This window comes from Micropterus salmoides, unplaced genomic scaffold (genome assembly GCF_014851395.1).
Source record: "Micropterus salmoides isolate LMB-PRFRI ecotype aquatic unplaced genomic scaffold, ASM1485139v1 Ms_hic_scaffold_19, whole genome shotgun sequence".
In the NCBI taxonomy this organism is placed as follows: Eukaryota; Metazoa; Chordata; class Actinopteri; order Centrarchiformes; family Centrarchidae; genus Micropterus; species Micropterus salmoides.
In genome coordinates, this window is record NW_024041039.1 from 726,000 (window position 1) to 744,815 (window position 18,816).

The window sequence follows — 18,816 nt, forward strand, 5'->3', positions numbered from 1 at the left end:
TACATCCCTCTCTTTTTCTCTCTCTCTCTCTCTCCCCCCCCCTCTCTCCCTCTCTCGGCCGCCCACCCTGAGTCATGGTTCTGCTCGAGGTTTCTGCCTCTTAAAGGAAGTTTTTCCTAGTGCTGCTCTTGGTGGGAACTGTTGGGCTTCTGTAAATATCATCACAGAGTACGGTCTAGACCTGCTCTTTATGAAAAGCGCTGTGAGATAACTGTTGTTGTGATTTGGCGCTATATAAATAAAATTGAACTGAATTGAATTAAAGCCTCCTGATGAACGGCTGGATTATTTAGTGGTCTGGACTCTGGGGTCCAGGACGAGAGGCTGGACCTGCGCTCATCGGTCTCATCTACTCATGAACCGCGTCGCCTCTGCTCTCCACCACAGACTTTACAAATTATCAGTGTTCATCACATCTTCATTAAAGGTCGAGCCTTTCAACAGACTGGATCTCCCTGCAGGTTTAAATGTTTCCTGTCAGGAGGAGAGCAGCTGCGAGAAACTCTGAGCCGCTTTCCTTTAATCTAGTTTGTCATTTTGGCCTAAAACTGGTTCATTTAAGGAAAATTAAGTCTGAAAAGCTGAAAATCCTTCATGTTTACTTAGTGAGGGAGGAAACGCAGAACCTGAAGCTGTGAGTGCGCTTTTCTTTTGATCAGCACTTGAAGCTCTTTGGAGCTGAAGTTCTGTGAAACGTGTCGAGCGACTGCGATCCTGTAAACCGAGGTTCATCGGCAGCTTCTCCTCAGCACAAAGATTCCTCCTCTGAACTTTAACATTCAGACGGGCTTCAGGGCCGACAGCAGCAGGAGGCCCCTGAGTCTGTGGACCAATCATCTCTGAGGCCTGTTCTACACAGCGAGCTCTGAAACTGTTTCTCCGCAGGCGATAAAACACTAACGATCATTATCACAACGTAACAACATAACTGATGTTCAATAAATGTTTGATTTCACTCATCTGAACCACCAACGAATCAGCACTTTATTTTTAAAGATATTTATTTTGTTGATTTGATCAGAAGAGGTCTGATCTGTGAAGCGATCTTCTGTTTGGCATCAAGAGTTTGTTCTGAGCAGAGTTAAAACTACGTTAACTTTCACTCAGGAGCAGAAATAAACCTTCATATTTCTCCTGATAATTACTGATCTGGAGTGATGTGACGGTTTTTATTGGGACTAGAGCTGAAACAATCAGATTAATCAATTTGTTGTCAAGTATTAAATTAATCTGCAACTATTGTGATAATCGATGAAACGCTTTGAGACTTTTTTTAAAGACAAAACGTCTAAATTTCTGTACATGTTCTGCTTTCTTAGGAGTTTTGAACAGAACAAGACATTTAAGGACGGCGCCATCTCAGGCTGAGAAACACTGATCGACACGTGTCACAATTTTCGATCTATCGAGAAAATGATTGACAGATTAATTGATAATGCAACTTATCATTAGTTGGAGCTGTAGGGCTCAGAATCCCCTCAGACAGACCTGCTTTTCTGTGTGACTAATAAAACTCTGTTTGAGGTGTTTCCTTTAGTGCGTGCAGCGACTGCAGCGCTCAGGTTTACATCATGGGTCACATGTTTAAACCAGGTCACATCAGATCTGCTAATAAACCCGCGTGTGGCCTAAAATTAAATGAATCAGTACTGAAATATTGTTATGGGACCAAGTTACATTCCTGCTCATCATAAAATTCAAAGTTGTAAAAGGTGTTTCTAAGGATTCTGTTGCTGTTTCACCTGATTAAAGATCCCACGTGACTGATCAATAATCACTCCATCAGCATCGATACATTTCTGAAGAAAACAAAAAGAGTCAAAGATCAATAAGCTCCACTGACAGAAAGTCCAGAGAGGAGTTGTGGCTCCTCCTCCTCCTCCTCAGGGGTCCCGCTCCTTCTTCACCTTCACGTCTCCGGCCAGGATGGTCGCTATCTCCCCCTGCATGAAGGCCCAGGGCACGTTGGAGCCGACCAGCGGGCACTTCTCCCCGCTGGGGCAGTACACCTCCCCGGAGGCCCCCTGGGCCTTGATGCTCTCTCTGGAGCAGGGGAAGCAGAACTTGTGTCCGGGGACGGACGGACACTGAACGAAGTGCGTGTCCTCTAAGCGTTCGTGGCAGATGGTGCAGCACAGCGGCCCGCTGTTGGCCATGGGGGAGTCGGGCACGTTCTGCGCGTGCGCCTGGTCCATGCCACCGGCGGACTGCGACGCGGCGGAGAGTCCGAGGTCTCCGTTGCGGGACGAGAGGCGCCTCTGCCCGGACGCGGAGGCGGGCGACACCGGGCTGCCGGCGTTGTGTCTGGAGGAGGTGGTGGAGTGGACCGAGTCCCTGTCCTTGTTGGGGGAGTGCGCGTTCGCGAGCGTGTCCGCCACGGACATGAGCGCGGCCATCGGGGACTGTCCGTTCTGCGGAGGAGCGCAGGAGTCCGGGGGGGTGGCGCGGCCGGAGGGGGGGCCGGAGTGTCCCGGACCGAGAGGAGGCGGCGGCCCGGTGAAGGAGCTCGCCGCCATGGAGAGTTTGAGGGCTTCGGTCTGGCTGTTGATCCACTGCTGCCTCTGCTGCTCCTCCGTCAGCTTCAGGTCCGCAGAGTCCGGCTCCGGGGAGGCTTTCCTCTTCCTCACGCCGGCCCTGGAGCTGCTGCCCCCGCTGCCTGAAGCCAGAGCCCGGCCCGGGAGCACCAGGGAGGTGGGCAGCAGCGGGAAGCTGCCGTCGACGTGGGGCTGCGGCAGCATGTCCCCCCCCACCCCCTCCTTAAAGAAGCGCAGGGACTCCGGTAACAGGTCCCCCAGCAGGCGCCAGTCCCCGGAGCCGTGCTTCTTCTCGTACTCCAGGTACTTGAACCCGGAGGACAGCCCTCTGCCGAAGTCCTTCATGCAGTCCTGGTACATCTGCTTGGCCACCCCCGAGGCGCTGGAGAACACGTTCCCGGAGCCGCTCGGGTACTCGATGAAGATCTTCAGCTCGTGCTCCATCCCGGGTTTGGACACGGCGTCGAAGGCGAACACCCGGCCCACCAGCCCGTGGTCCTTCTTGAAGCGGACGTCGAACGGGGTGGATCCGGACAGAGAGACCAGCGTGTCCCTCACCGTCTTCGGCTTGCTCGCCCACTCGTCCTGCCGGTTCCGGAGACTCTCGCTCAGCTCGGCCAGAACCTCCACGTTCCGCTGCTTCTCTTTCAGCTCCCGCTCCTGGTCCGTGCTGGACACCGAGGCGGGCCGCTTCCCTGCGGGATCTGACAGCCCCCCCTGTCCGGGCAGGGAGACACCGAGAGGGTTGGTTCTGCTCGCCAACAGGGTCTGAGGCAGCAGGTTCGGAGGTACATTCATCTGTCCCGGTGCCGACACCAGCCCGCCGTGGATCCTGTTCCTCGAGTTCGGGCTCTGTCGGTTCAGCTCGGGCGGTCCGTCGTCCGGTTTGAACCCGTTCGGTCCGGCCAGTCCGTTGGGCAGCCTGCTGCTGCTGTGCCCGCTGTAGTCAAACCGAGCCCGGCTGTCTGCACCGAGCGAGTACCGGTCCAAACCGGGCTGCTGGGACTTCCCCGGTCCGTCCGCCTGGTGCTGGTGGTGGTTCAGCTGCCCCATCGGCTCCTTCCCGGTCATTAAAGCCGCCTGGCTCTTCGCCACGGCGGGCTGCGGAGGTGGAGGCGGTCCGCCGGCGGGAGACCGGGCCTCCTGGAAGCTGTGAGCCCGCTTCAGGTGGCGGGCTGTCTCGATGACGAACTCGATCCGGTCCGCGCCCTCGTAGTTGACGCAGCCGCGGCACACAGGCTCGGTGAAGTCCCAGATCATGGCCCAGGGCATGCGGGGCAGGTCGCACAGATAACACGACTGTCTGCGGGACGAGGAGACCTGCGGGGCGGACATCATGCCCGGATCCGTCCCTGCTGCTCCGGGAGCCGCGAGCAGAAAGAACCGGAGAGACAGACTGCAGACTCCGGTTATTGTTCCTGCTGGAGCTCCGTGTGCTGCAGAGGAGGGGGGGGCTGCGTTTCCCCCTCAATCAGACAGCAGCTGAGGAATTTGGTTTCACCCCCCCCCCCCTCAGGAATGCCACCTGGTAGAGTAAGTGACGTCACATTATGACGTCACAGCTGCAGGAGAGAAACAAACTGATGTGTGATCAGTTTCCAATCAGTCGTTTCCTGTGCAGCATGACGTCACAGCCAGGAACAAAGGCTCCTCAGCAAACAGGAGCCGGTCCAGGAGCCGGTCCAGGAGCCGGTCCAGGAGCCAGTCCAGGAGCCGGTCCAGGAGCCGGTCCACAAACAGAACACATGACTCACATCAGTCACAGTATTGATCTGATATCTGTCACTGATCCACGTGGAATCAGCTGATCATCCTGTTGCTTTCTCTCTGCATCTCTTCTTCACTCATCAGCTGCAGCTGGTGTGAGTGTTGCTAGGCAGCTTTCTCTCTCTCTCTGTGTGGAGCGAGCCTCGGTCGCCCGGCTCAGGACTCTTTGTGTCCTCACTGCGCTGGACAGAAAGGCGAGAACGCCTGAGACTGATCCATCAGCCGATCGACAGGAAATAAGTCTGCAGCCGTTTTAAAGATCAGCTCCGCCGCAATGATGTCATGCTTCTGTTTGACACACACACACTGTCCAGGCAGGGTTAACTGGCACCACGCCACCCTGATGCATTCTGGGAACAATATGAAACCCAAGTTATCAAACCTCGAGCGAGTCGGCTGCTTGGCTCAGCGCCACACACGCACAGATCAGCGCCCCTGTGCCTCTGATGGAGACTGCGATGAGACTGTTGCCGTGGTAACGCGCCTGGTAACCGTTCTGTGAGGAGGAAAGCTGCAGCCTCGTTTACTGGCTCGTTACCAGCTGAGGGACCGGACTCGTGGTTTAGGGTGATAACGGGGACCAGATGAGCTCTGCAGGTTCTGCAGCTCTGTGTGACTGAAGCGAGGTGTTATTTCCGCTTCCTGTTTCCTGTCGCGGTCAGTTTGTGATCAACAGGAAACCTGCTCCTGAGATATTAACGAAAACTGAGAGCAAGCAGAGAACTACGACTCCCAGGGTGCACTTCACCACCAAACAGCCAGTCACAGAGCTTCACATTAAGGCCAGATTTTACATCTGCACATTTCATGAATTCAGCCCTGGCGCCGTGTTCCCATCACGCTGCGCCACCAGCTGACCTCAGCAGCGCTGTGACACGCACGCCGCCGGCCGCCTCCCTTCCCGCGCCTCCTTCGGTGCTGTGGTTTGTTTGTGTGTGTAACTGTCACGCTCAAACGCCCACTCCCCCCTCACCTCACCTGGTTTGCTGGGCAGTTGTCATAGCAACTGGGTACGTCTCCTCGGTGGCGGCGGCTGTGGTTGCCGAGGAGCTTTGCTGCTGGTTGCTAAGGACATCTGCTGATGGAGAGAGAAGAAAGCAGAGTCAGATCAGCAACACCTGGACAGATGACTACAAACACATCACTTAGAGGTGAAGGGGTTAAAGGTCAAAGGTCACAGTTCTGTAGGTCAATCCGCTCTGATGTGTTCAGGGGCCCCTTTGAAACTAGAGCCACTTCCTCTGGTCAGAGTCGCCCGAGCGTTTAAATAATCAATCCAATAAAAATAGAGTCAATAATAAACACAGCGGCCGACCTTCAGATGACCTTCAGGAAGCAGGAAGTGACACGTTTATCAAACATCAACCGGCTCAGTTATTGATTTCTGTTCTTTAAAAGTTAAATCTGACGTTCACCAACACAGACGCTGTGAAGAGAATCCAAACTTTAGATCGACCATCAGAGAGAACGTGATCAGACTGTTGATCGCTTACTGATCAATAAGATTCATTAATAAACAGCTGATCAGAAAGGATCACTTATTAATTACTGTCAGTCCAGCAGGCTTTATTACCTGCTACCTCTCTGCTGATTGGCTGCTGATGGCGCTCAGCGTGGCGGACCCTGCGCCGTGTCTACAACCTCCTTAAAGTCTTGAAATGATTGGTTCATGTGGACCGCTCCAGAGTCCGCTATGGGAAGCAGCCCGACCCGTCTCAAGCGGTCTTGGTATGGTTGTGCGGTCCACAGATCCGGTGTGAGAGCACCCTTAAACTCCCGCTGGATCAGGTGGACCCGGTCCAGGGGACAGTAAGACTCCCAGGTGTCCACAGAGACAGGAAGCAGCACCTGTATCAGGTTCTGTAAAGTGAACTGATGAGTCATCAGGTCCACACCTCTCTCTGTGAAGACCTGATCCTGCTGCCACCTGCTGGTCACAGCGCCTCATCGCCTCTGAGGTCTGTGATGAGGCGCTTTACTGGAACGCAGTTCCGTCTTTAGAAACATCCATATCCCGGTTAGTTTTTTACCCAAACATGATCCTGAACACGAAGCTCCCGTCATCGACGTGCGGACAGAGAGCCTCTAAGCTCCGCGGTCCTTCCTCATAACACAGAGACTCTGGACATGAAGGCAGCGGTCAGGCTGCAGTCTTCAATAACTGGACAGAGTAAAACCATATTCTTTGGAAATGGACCTCAAGAATGGCTGAAAAAAGATTTAATGACCAGTAAATGTCTCTCTCAGGAAAGCCCAACACCGACCGGACTTTATCTTCATGACCCAGTAAGTGTTCTGGATTAAAAAGATCTCCCCCCGTCTCTACAGAGATGTTCGTTTTGGTTTGTTTCCTCTGTGTTTCTATCCGTTCTTCTGACAACAATATGAATAACAGGTTTTGGATTACATTGTACAGAAACACGAGACCGCTGCTGAACACCAATAAAATAAGAATTACAATAAATAAATAAAAAGTGATCAGTGATCCGTCCTGGCGTTTTTAGCAGGCTGGAGATGACGGGACTGTCTGAGTGAGGATGACTGTGGTGCAGCTCAAACACAGTGTTGCATTATTTGCTGCTGACGGTCTGAATGAGCCAGATTGTATTAATGTAACAGACGTCAGTTTGAACAATCAGTGACAGGCTGACCTGCTGGGTGGGACCGTGGCGATCGCAGGTCTGACCTGCTGGGTGGGACCGTGGCGATCGCAGGTCTGACCTGCTGGGTGGGACCGTGGCGATCGCAGGTCTGACCTGCTGGGTGGGACCGTGGCGATCGCAGGTCTGACCTGCTGGGTGGGACCGTGGCGATCGCAGGTCTGACCTGCTGGGTGGGACCGTGGCGATCGCAGGTCTGACCTGCTGGATTCATGTTTTCACCTTCATTTATTATATATATATTTATATTTAGTCCCGCCAGGTTCCCGCTTATTAAATCCAGCCTTCCTGTTTAAACTGACTGGAGGAGAATTCTTCTCTTTGTCATTCATTAAGGAAACTCTGGCTCCCCCGGTCCCCCTGACCCGGTCCCTCTGACCCGGTCCCTCTGACCCGGTCCCTCTGACCCGGTCCCCCTCCAAAGGACTTCTTCCAGCTGCCCTGGACTTTAACCTTCGTTGGAAAGTCACAAAGTGTGTGTTTACCTGCAGCGTCCAGGTGAGTGACCTGCAGACGGGGCGGCTGACCTGAAGCCGTGAGGTCAGAGGTCGCAGGCGCCACAGGGGCGTGGCCCGCCGCTATCCTGAGGGCCGACTCCAGCAGCTGGCTCTGATTGGAGGAGAGGAGAGCCAATGAGCAGTCAGCGAGCAGAGCCAGGTGTGCAGCAGCTGAGCAGGTGAGTGTTTACCTGCAGCTGCAGCTGTTGGCTGTGCAGCGTCTCCAGGTGATGCAGCGTCTGCTGACTCAGGCTCCGCCCCCTGTCCCCGCCCTCCCTAACGACAGAGCAGACAGTGATGTCACAGTGATGTCACAGTGTGTGTGTGTTCTTGTGTCTCTGTGAGGATCAGTGTGTTTCTTTTCTTCTCACACAGAAAATAACTCAAGTGAACTAAAACGCATCAGTAAAGTCAGGTGGGGACATCCTGCCCTCTCATTGGTCAGATCGGGCAGGAGAGTCAACACAGGAAGTCCTGAAGAAGGTCCCGGCCAGACTCTTCTGTCCGGTCTGCTTGAGTTATTCTCTGTGTCCAGCTCGGACCACAGATACAGATACAGGTAGCTGGAGAGGTGCAAGTTCCCCTCCTGGGCACTGCCGAAGGAGGCCCCCCAGCCTCCAGGGGTCCTTGAGGGGTTTCCAGGGGGAACCATTTCTTTTCACCTCAGTAACAGAAAGACAGAACGTCATGGTTTCCTGTCAGACGGCCTAATGTGTGCCAGTTCAGGGGTCGTTGATGTGAAACAGTTTGAGGACCACTTCCTCTGTTCCAGGACCAGTACAGATCTGGATTTCCACGTGTTCTCAGGTCAGAGCTGCACCTCGCAGACAGAAACACAGACTCAGTCCAGTTAGAACGGCTTCATGAAACTAAGCTCTAAAAACTAAATGAGAAAAAGACAGAAGTTTAATTATCTGGCAGCCAAACCCAACTGAGGACTTAGTGAAATCTCAGGGCCTCTGAGGGGCCCCCCTCTGCTAGGAAGGTACTGCAGGGGTCATCTCTGACTCATTCTGCTGTTTCCATCTGAGGACAGAACTGGAATCCTCGTCAGGACGTCGGCTCAGACTGAATACTGTTTGTAGTCTGGCAGCTGTCACTCATCATCAGGTCTGCAGCTTGTTCAGGATGCAGCTGATTGGTTGTTGACTGGTACCAGGAGGAGGGACCACGTCTCCCAGATGCTGGCCTCTCTTCACCGGATCACAGAGTCCAGATCGAGGTGCAGATTTTAAATCCTTACATGTTCTGGCTCCGTCTTTACTCTCTGCTCTAACGTCTGATCGCTCTTCCCCTCAGATCATCAAACCTTCAATCGTCTCAGATGAAAACAGAAGGCGATCGTATCGTTCAGCGGCCCCGAGGCGTCCCTTAGTCATCAGATCGTCCCCTTAAAAGTCTCGTCTTCAATCGCATTTGGTGTTTGAGTCTGTTTGTTGAACTTCTATCTTTTGTTGTGTCATGAATTAATTAGCCTGTCTGTTTTTTTATTTATTACTTTATTAAACTCTGTTTGTTTTAAATGGTGCTTTATGAAGAAAGTTGACTATTAAACCCATCAGGCTGCGGCCTCACTGCTCTGCCTGGCCTGCAGCGCCCCCCGGTGGGCAGCTGTTGTTCCTGCACCTGTTTTACACACATTGACGACATGTTTACCTGCCAGCCTGCAGCAGCTCCTGCACACCTGCAGCCAGGTGAGACACACGAGCCTCCATCTCTGACTGAGCCTGCACACACACACACACACACACACACACACACACACACACACACACACACACACACACACACACACACACACACACACACACACACACACAGACACACACAGACACACAGACACAGACACACACACACACACACACACACAGACACACACACACACACACACACACAGACACACACACACACACAGACACACAGACACACACACAGACACACACAGACACACAGACACACACACACACACACACACACACAGACACACAGACACACAGACACACACACACACACACACACACACACACACACACACACACACACACACACACACACAGACACACACACACAGACACACACACACACACAGACACACAGACACACAGACACACACACACAGACAGACACACACAGACACACACACAGACACACACAGACACACACACACAGACACACAGACACACACACAGACAGACACACACAGACACACACACACAGACACACACAGACAGACACACAGACAGACACACAGACACACACACAGACAGACACACACAGACACAGACAGACACACACACACAGACACACAGAGACAGACACACACAGACACAGACAGACACACACAGACAGACACACAGACAGACACACAGACACACACAGACAGACACACAGACACACAGACACAGACACACAGACACACAGACACAGACAGACAGACACACAGAGACAGACACACACAGACACAGACAGACACACACAGACAGACACACAGACAGACACACAGACACACACAGACAGACACACAGACACACACACACACAGACACACAGACAGACACACAGACAGACACACACAGACACACACACACACACAGACACACACAGACAGACACACACAGACACAGACAGACACACACACACAGACACACAGACAGACACACAGACACACACACAGACAGACACACACACACAGACAGACACACAGACAGACACACAGACAGACACACAGACACACACACACAGACAGACACACACAGACATACAGACACACACAGACAGACACACAGACAGACACACAGACAGACACACAGACAGACACACACACAGACACAGACAGACACACAGACACACACACAGACAGACACACACACAGACAGACACACAGACAGACACACAGACAGACACACAGACACACACACACAGACAGACACACAGACACACACACACACACACACACACACACACACACACACACACACACACAGACACACACACAGACACACACACACACACACACAGACACACACACAGACACACACACACACACAGACACACACACACAGAGGGGAAGAACAGACTAAATCACTGCGTTCTGTCAGAGTCACAGATTCAGTGTTTTTCTATCAGCTGGTGAACACAGAGAGCAGCAGAGTCAGTACTGCAGTAACCAGTACCCTGTCAGTACCCTGTCAGTACCCTGTCAGTACCCTGTCAGTACTGCAGTAACCAGTACCCTGTCAGTACCCTGTCAGTACTGCAGTAACCAGTACCCTGTCAGTACCCTGTCAGTACCCTGTCAGTACTGCAGTAACCAGTACCCTGTCAGTACCCTGTCAGTACCCTGTCAGTACTGCAGTAACCAGTACTGCAGTAACCAGTACCCTGTCAGTACCCTGTCAGTACCCTGTCAGTACTGCAGTAACCAGTACTGCAGTAACCAGTACCCTGTCAGTACCCTGTCAGTACTGCAGTAACCAGTACTGCAGTAACCAGTACCCTGTCAGTACTGCAGTAACCAGTACCCTGTCAGTACCCTGTCAGTACTGCAGTAACCAGTACCCTGTCATTACCCTGTCAGTACTGCAGTAACCAGTACCCTGTCATTACCCTGTCAGTACTGCAGTAACCAGTACTGCAGTAACCAGTACCCTGTCAGTACCCTGTCAGTACTGCAGTAACCAGTACCCTGTCAGTACCCTGTCAGTACTGCAGTAACCAGTACCCTGTCAGTACCCTGTCAGTAACCAGTACTGCAGTAGCCAGTACCCTGTCAGTACCCTGTCAGTACTGCAGTAACCAGTACTGCAGTAACCAGTACCCTGTCAGTACCCTGTCAGTACTGCAGTAACCAGTACTGCAGTAACCAGTACCCTGTCAGTACTCTGTCAGTACCCTGTCAGTACTGCAGTAACCAGTACCCTGTCAGTACCCTGTCAGTACTGCAGTAACCAGTACTGCAGTAACCAGTACCCTGTCAGTAACCAGTACTGCAGTAGCCAGTACCCTGTCAGTACTGCAGTAACCAGTACTCTGTCAGTACCCTGTCAGTACCCTGTCAGTGCCCTGTCAGTGCCCTGTCAGTACCCTGTCAGTGCCCTGTCAGTGCCCTGTCAGTACTGCAGTAACCAGTACCCTGTCAGTACCCTGTCAGTACTGCAGTAACCAGTACCCTGTCAGTACCCTGTCAGTAACCAGTACTGCAGTAACCAGTACCCTGTCAGTACTCTGTCAGTACCCTGTCAGTACTGCAGTAACCAGTACCCTGTCAGTACTCTGTCAGTACCCTGTCAGTACTGCAGTAACCAGTACCCTGTCATTACCCTGTCAGTACTGCAGTAACCAGTACTGCAGTAACCAGTACCCTGTCAGTACCCTGTCAGTACTGCAGTAACCAGTACCCTGTCAGTACCCTGTCAGTAACCAGTACTGCAGTAGCCAGTACCCTGTCAGTACCCTGTCAGTACTGCAGTAACCAGTACTGCAGTAACCAGTACCCTGTCAGTACCCTGTCAGTACTGCAGTAACCAGTACTGCAGTAACCAGTACCCTGTCAGTACTCTGTCAGTACCCTGTCAGTACTGCAGTAACCAGTACCCTGTCAGTACCCTGTCAGTACTGCAGTAACCAGTACTGCAGTAACCAGTACCCTGTCAGTAACCAGTACTGCAGTAGCCAGTACCCTGTCAGTACTGCAGTAACCAGTACTCTGTCAGTACCCTGTCAGTACCCTGTCAGTAACCAGTACTGCAGTAGCCAGTACCCTGTCAGTACTGCAGTAACCAGTACTCTGTCAGTACCCTGTCAGTACCCTGTCAGTGCCCTGTCAGTGCCCTGTCAGTACCCTGTCAGTGCCCTGTCAGTGCCCTGTCAGTACTGCAGTAACCAGTACCCTGTCAGTACCCTGTCAGTACTGCAGTAACCAGTACCCTGTCAGTACCCTGTCAGTAACCAGTACTGCAGTAACCAGTACCCTGTCAGTACTCTGTCAGTACCCTGTCAGTACTGCAGTAACCAGTACCCTGTCAGTACTCTGTCAGTACCCTGTCAGTACTGCAGTAACCAGTACCCTGTCATTACCCTGTCAGTACTGCAGTAACCAGTACTGCAGTAACCAGTACCCTGTCAGTACTCTGTCAGTACTGCAGTAACCAGTACTGCAGTAACCAGTACCCTGTCAGTACCCTGTCAGTAACCAGTACTGCAGTAGCCAGTACCCTGTCAGTACTGCAGTAACCAGTACTCTGTCAGTACCCTGTCAGTACTGCAGTAACCAGTACTGCAGTAACCAGTACCCTGTCAGTACCCTGTCAGTACTGCAGTAACCAGTACCCTGTCAGTACTCTGTCAGTACTCTGTCAGTGCCCTGTCAGTGCCCTGTCAGTACTGCAGTAACCAGTACCCTGTCAGTACCCTGTCAGTACTGCAGTAACCAGTACTCTGTCAGTACCCTGTCAGTACTCTGTCAGTACTCTGTCAGGGCCCTGTCAGTACTGCAGTAACCAGTACCCTGTCAGTACCCTGTCAGTACTGCAGTAACCAGTACCCTGTCAGTACCCTGTCAGTACTGCAGTAACCAGTACTCTGTCAGTACTGCAGTAACCAGTACCCTGTCAGTACCCTGTCAGTAACCAGTACTGCAGTAACCAGTACCCTGTCAGTACTCTGTCAGTACCCTGTCAGTACTGCAGTAACCAGTACCCTGTCAGTACTCTGTCAGTACCATGTCAGTACTGCAGTAGGCAGTACCCTGTCAGTACCCTGTCAGTACTGCAGTAACCAGTACTGCAGTAACCAGTACCCTGTCAGTACCCTGTCAGTACCCTGTCAGTACTGCAGTAACCAGTACTGCAGTAACCAGTACCCTGTCAGTACTCTGTCAGTACCCTGTCAGTACTGCAGTAACTCCTGTTCCAGATATACCTTGATGAGAGGAGCAGCAGCGGTTACAGCTGCAGCTGCAGCAGCTGCTGCGGCGTTGGTGGCGTCTCCAGGGCAACCAGAGGACGGCCCCACCTGCGTCTGGACATCCGTCACACCCAGTGCATCCTGGGAGCTGGGCGTGGGACCTGAAGCATCCTGAGAGCTGGTCCGGAGCGGCCCCGGGTCCAACAGCTGCACTCTGACCTCCCTCCTGTGGGGGGCGCTGTGAGAGCTGAGCAGCAGAGAGAACATGACAGCAGGTGAACACGCGGGCAGTGAAGGCGCCGCACGAGGCGTTCAGGTGCTCCGTGTTAAAGTAGCAGCAGCTCAGTGACGCTCTGTGAAGCTTCAGGATCAATAAACAAAGTTAAACGATGGATCAGACCGCTCTCTATTAGAGAAAAGTCTTTTCCCTAAATGTCAGACAGGAAGCTGTTCTCACCGTTGTTTCAGAGCGGCGAGCACGACTCCTCGACCTCCTGCAGCAAAGCGTGACGTCAGAAGGTCGTGACCTGAGGGCGATGATGTAAGCAGAGGGGGGGTCAGACTTTAGTTTCAGAAAATGATTTAACGTCAGTTTCTAAAACTAATCAAGTCAATACGAATCAGTAACAACCACATATTTAATCTGAGTGATGTCACTGGCCCGCCGCTGTGTCTGTCCGACAGTGACGGATTATTGAGGGATTATTGAGCTCTCACCAGGCTGCCGGTCGCTCGGTGCTCCAGCCGAGAGCTTCCTGTCTGGGCTCCACTCGGCTGCAGGAGGCTGCTGGAGGAGAAAACAGAAAGAGTCAAACCCTCAGGACTACCTTTATTCTGCCGCTGCTCAACGTCATCAAACTGCGTGTGATGCTGCAGGTCAGGTGCCACCGAGTCCACACGTCAAGGTAAAGAAGAAGAAGACTCACTCTTCCTGCGGGCGCTCTGTTCTCTTTGGTCGGTCCAGCAGGTCCAGCAGGTCCAGCAGGTCCAGCAGGTCCCGGGTTCTTCAGTGTCCGTGTGTCTGCAAACATTTTACCATTTGTTTAAGTCCACTTCAAAGAAATATCCAAGGGACACAAATATTAAAAGGTGCAGTCAAATAAAACCCAGCGGGACTGATGGAGCAGCAGCTCATACATATAAATATCTAAATACTGTTATGGGCTTAGATATTTGTAGATACTCGTGCTGACATACACATAAATATAGAATATTCAGTTTGAGTCACCACACCTGTATCTCAGGTCACCTGTGGCTCAGGTCACCTGTGGTTCAGGTCACCTGTATCTCAGGTCACCTGTATCTCAGGTCACCTGTAACTCAGGTCACCTGTAACTCAGGTCACCTGTAACTCAGGTCACCTGTGGCTCAGGTCACCTGTAACTCAGGTCACCTGTGGCTCAGGTCACCTGTAACTCAGGTCACCTGTAACTCAGGTCACCTGTAACTCAGGTCACCTGTGGCTCAGGTCACCTGTAACTCAGGTCACCTGTATCTCAGGTCACCTGTAACTCAGGTCACCTGTAGCTCAGGTCACCTGTGGCTCAGGTCACCTGTAACTCAGGTCACCTGTAACTCAGGTCACCTGTATCTCAGGTCACCTGTAACTCAGGTCACCTGTAACTCAGGTCACCTGTGGCTCAGGTCACCTGTGGCTCAGGTCACCTGTAACTCAGGTCACCTGTAACTCAGGTCACCTGTAACTCAGGTCACCTGTGGCTCAGGTCACCTGTAACTCAGGTCACCTGTAACTCAGGTCACCTGTATCTCAGGTCACCTGTAACTCAGGTCACCTGTAACTCAGGTCACCTGTAACTCAGGTCACCTGTGGCTCAGGTCACCTGTAACTCAGGTCACCTGTAACTCAGGTCACCTGTAACTCAGGTCACCTGTGGCTCAGGTCACCTGTAACTCAGGTCACCTGTGGCTCAGGTCACCTGTGGCTCAGGTCACCTGTAACTCAGGTCACCTGTGGCTCAGGTCACCTGTGGCTCAGGTCACCTGTATCTCAGGTCACCTGTGGCTCAGGTCACCTGTATCTCAGGTCACCTGTGGCTCAGGTCACCTGTGGCTCAGGTCACCTGTGGCTCAGGTCACCTGTAGCTCAGGTCACCTGTGGCTCAGGTCACCTGTATCTCAGGTCACCTGAGGCTCAGGTCACCTGAAGCTCAGGTCACCTGAAGCTCAGGTCACCTGTGGCTCAGGTCACCTGTAACTCAGGTCACCTGTGGCTCAGGTCACCTGTAACTCAGGTCACCTGTGGCTCAGGTCACCTGTGGCTCAGGTCACCTGTAACTCAGGTCACCTGTGGCTCAGGTCACCTGTGGCTCAGGTCACCTGTGGCTCAGGTCACCTGTGGCTCAGGTCACCTGTATCTCAGGTCACCTGTAACTCAGGTCACCTGTGGCTCAGGTCACCTGTGGCTCAGGTCACCTGTATCTCAGGTCACCTGTGGCTCAGGTCACCTGTATCTCAGGTCACCTGTAACTCAGGTCACCTGTGGCTCAGGTCACCTGTGGCTCAGGTCACCTGTGGCTCAGGTCACCTGTATCTCAGGTCACCTGTAACTCAGGTCACCTGTGGCTCAGGTCACCTGTGGCTCAGGTCACCTGTATCTCAGGTCACCTGTGGCTCAGGTCACCTGTAACTCAGGTCACCTGTGGCTCGGGTCACCTGTAGCTCAGGTCACCTGTGGCTCAGGTCACCTGTAGCTCAGGTCACCTGTAGTTCAGGTCACCTGTGGCTCAGGTCACCTGTAGCTCAGGTCACCTGTGGCTCAGGTCACCTGTGGCTCAGGTCACCTGTATCTCAGGTCACGTGTAGCTCAGGTCACGTGTAGCTCAGGTCACCTGTATCTCAGGTCACCTGTGGCTCAGGTCACCTGTGGCTCAGGTCACCTGTGGCTCAGGTCACCTGTGGCTCAGGTCACCTGTGGCTCAGGTCACCTGTGGCTCAGTCTCAGGTCACCTGTAGCTCAGGTCACCTGTAGCTCAGTCTCAGGTCACCTGTAGCTCAGTCTCAGGTCACCTGTGGCTCAGGTCACCTGTAGCTCAGGTCACCTGTAGCTCAGGTCACCTGTAGCTCAGTCTCAGGTCACCTGTAGCTCAGGTCACCTGTAGCTCAGTCTCAGGTCACCTGTAGCTCAGTCTCAGGTCACCTGTAGCTCAGGTCACCTGTAGCTCAGTCTCAGGTCACCTGTAGCTCAGGTCACCTGTAGCTCAGTCTCAGGTCACCTGTAGCTCAGGTCACCTGTAGCTCAGTCTCAGGTCACCTGTAGCTCAGGTCACCTGTAGCTCAGGTCACCTGTAGCTCAGGTCACCTGTGGCTCAGGTCACCTGTGGCTCAGGTCACCTGTGGCTCAGGTCACCTGTATCTCAGGTCACCTGTGGCTCAGGTCACCTGTAGCTCAGGTCACCTGTGGCTCAGGTCACCTGTGGCTCAGGTCACCTGTAGCTCAGGTCACCTGTAGCTCAGGTCACCTGTGGCTCAGGTCACCTGTAGCTCAGGTCACCTGTGGCTCAGGTCACCTGTATCTCAGGTCACCTGTGGCTCAGGTCACCTGTGGCTCAGGTCACCTGTAGCTCAGGTCACCTGTAGCTCAGGTCACCTGTGGCTCAGGTCACCTGTGGCTCAGGTCACCTGTAGCTCAGGTCACCTGTGGCTCAGGTCACCTGTGGCTCAGGTCACCTACCGGAGCTCTTACCGGGCTCAGGGCGCGCTGCTGCCCGCAGACGGAGCCCCTTGTCCGGCTTGTGTCGGGGCTTCGGCTGTTGCGTCTCTGTCCCGGAGCTCTGCGGCCTCTGTTCGGCCACAGGACGCTGGTTCGGAGGTTCCGGCAGCTTCTGGACGGTTATCTGGACCGATCCGGGTCCTGGTCCGGCTTCAGGTCTCCGACCCGAAAGGAGAGCCCGAGTGGAGCGGATTAAAACGTCCCCGGTGTCCGAGCTGCAGGAGGACTGATCCGGACTGGGTTCAGCGGATGAACCCGGCGGCCTGTCGGACCCGGATCCCGGCTGAGGCCGCATTCTGGCGGTTCTGTTGATCCGGTTCTGATAAAGTCCTTTTATTGACTGTTAGCTAGCTGTTAGCCGCGTGCTAAGCTCAGCTGGTTTAAACTTCCCGCTCCTGCTTCATCCGGGTCCTCGGACGGACCGTTCAACCCTCAGAGTCCCTGAAGAAACTGAAGTTCACCGAGTTTAAAACCGGATCAGGACAGAAGCCAGACCCGAACTCACAGGGACACAAACTAACAGCGTTAAACACACAAACAGCAACTGTTGCTGACAACAAAACTACACTTCCGGCTTCCGCCTCCGAGCGGAGATGCTAAAGACGGCAGGAGGTCTCACTCCGACCCGGAACTCAGAGCGAGGTTCAGAGAAACTACATTTACTGAATCACCTACACAAGATATGATGTTTAGTTATAAATTACACTCCAACAGTTTAAACAGCTGAACTACAGTCATTTCTTTGGCAACAACTTTGATGGTTTTAGAGATTTTTCTCCTCTGAATGATTTTAATATCTGTGATGTTTATTAGTAACGTTGATCTTTGGACTGCTGGTTCTGAAGGAGACTCTTTGGGCTCTGCAGAATCTGTACAAACCACTGATCCAGGACCATCAGCTGCAGTCTGAGTTCAGAATGAGCAACATCCTGCTGCACTTTTGTTTTTTTTCAGCCTTTATTTGAGATTGCAATGTTTACAAAAGTATAAAAATATTTGCAACATAGCGGACATCAGAAGACCATTCCGGTTCAATAACTGATCTACCAACACAACATTCCATGAAGAGAGATGTGTTTATATAAAATGTCCGCCTGACAGACATTTTAACAGGTCAGAACAACCTCATGCCACCAGCTTTGATAACACATGAAGAAGTCAAACATTCCTAATGGAGGTTTCTATATAATCGTTTCAGCCAATTTAATTTAAAGGTATAAAAATCCCGAAAGTTAAACGTCTCCTGCAAGAAAAATCTGTAATACACATCACTTTACTGCTTTAATACTCACATAGGATACTTTTACTTAAGTAACACTGTCAATGTGGTACTTTTACTTGTAACAGAGTACTTTTACAGTGTGGTATTAGTACTTTTACTAAAGTAAAGGGTCTGAATACTTCGTCCACCACTGGTGAAACTAAGAAAGGAGGAACACACACGAGGTTCAAGGTTTGAATCAGTTTACGTTAAACTGTATTTGGGTTTTAAGACACCAACAGTATGAAGACTGTTTCAAGTACAATTTAAAATGGTTGCACAGCTGCTCCCACTGGACAACTAACAGAGGTCTCAGTTAATCAAAATATCACTCAGACTACGAACGACGAAGCTGGCTGCCCTGCTGATGCAGCAGCGGACAGGAAGTTCTTCTGAATTCACAAACAGGCGAACTGGAGTCGAGACTTCTGGAAGAACAGGAGCATCAAGTCAGGGCTGCATTT

At 52.5% G+C, this 18,816-nt stretch overlaps 2 protein-coding genes across 12 annotated transcripts in view; both read right to left on the reverse strand.

Annotated features, from left to right (window-relative positions):
* kiaa0586 (KIAA0586 ortholog) overlaps positions 1 to 17,722 on the reverse strand; it is a 90,017-nt gene extending 72,295 nt beyond the window's left edge. For 3 of the 10 annotated variants that reach the window (XR_005445559.1, XR_005445560.1, XR_005445561.1), the window contains exons 1-9: positions 17,053 to 17,716; positions 14,288 to 14,382; positions 14,079 to 14,148; positions 13,819 to 13,888; positions 13,377 to 13,608; positions 9,115 to 9,185; positions 7,650 to 7,734; positions 7,447 to 7,570; positions 5,280 to 5,379 (exon numbers count right to left, since the gene is read on the reverse strand). Coding sequence is in view for 7 of the 10 variants with exons in the window: in XM_038728143.1 (XP_038584071.1) it covers positions 5,280 to 5,379; positions 7,447 to 7,570; positions 7,650 to 7,734; positions 9,115 to 9,185; positions 13,377 to 13,608; positions 13,819 to 13,888; positions 14,079 to 14,148; positions 14,288 to 14,382; positions 17,053 to 17,386 (1,181 nt within the window). In the remaining 3 variants the exon portion in view is untranslated. Of the gene's footprint in view, positions 1 to 5,279; positions 5,380 to 7,446; positions 7,571 to 7,649; positions 7,735 to 9,114; positions 9,186 to 13,376; positions 13,609 to 13,818; positions 13,889 to 14,078; positions 14,149 to 14,287; positions 14,383 to 17,052 lie in introns of all 10 variants that reach the window. The other 7 variants (XM_038728141.1, XM_038728140.1, XM_038728143.1 and 4 more) reach the window with 6 other exon arrangements.
* Positions 140 to 5,173, reverse strand: irf2bpl (interferon regulatory factor 2 binding protein-like). 2 transcript variants are annotated; one of them, XM_038728147.1, is made up of 2 exons: positions 1,908 to 5,173; positions 140 to 1,799 (listed from the first exon to the last, which is right to left on the reverse strand). In XM_038728147.1, exons 1-2 carry the CDS (start codon positions 3,870 to 3,872, stop codon positions 1,719 to 1,721), a joined length of 2,046 nt encoding a protein of 681 aa, XP_038584075.1. In that variant the 5' UTR covers positions 3,873 to 5,173; the 3' UTR covers positions 140 to 1,718. The 2 variants fall into 2 exon arrangements, with proteins under 2 accessions (XP_038584075.1, XP_038584078.1); XM_038728150.1 differs by having other exon boundaries at positions 140 to 5,172.
* Positions 17,723 to 18,816: the final 1,094 nt, after the last annotated feature.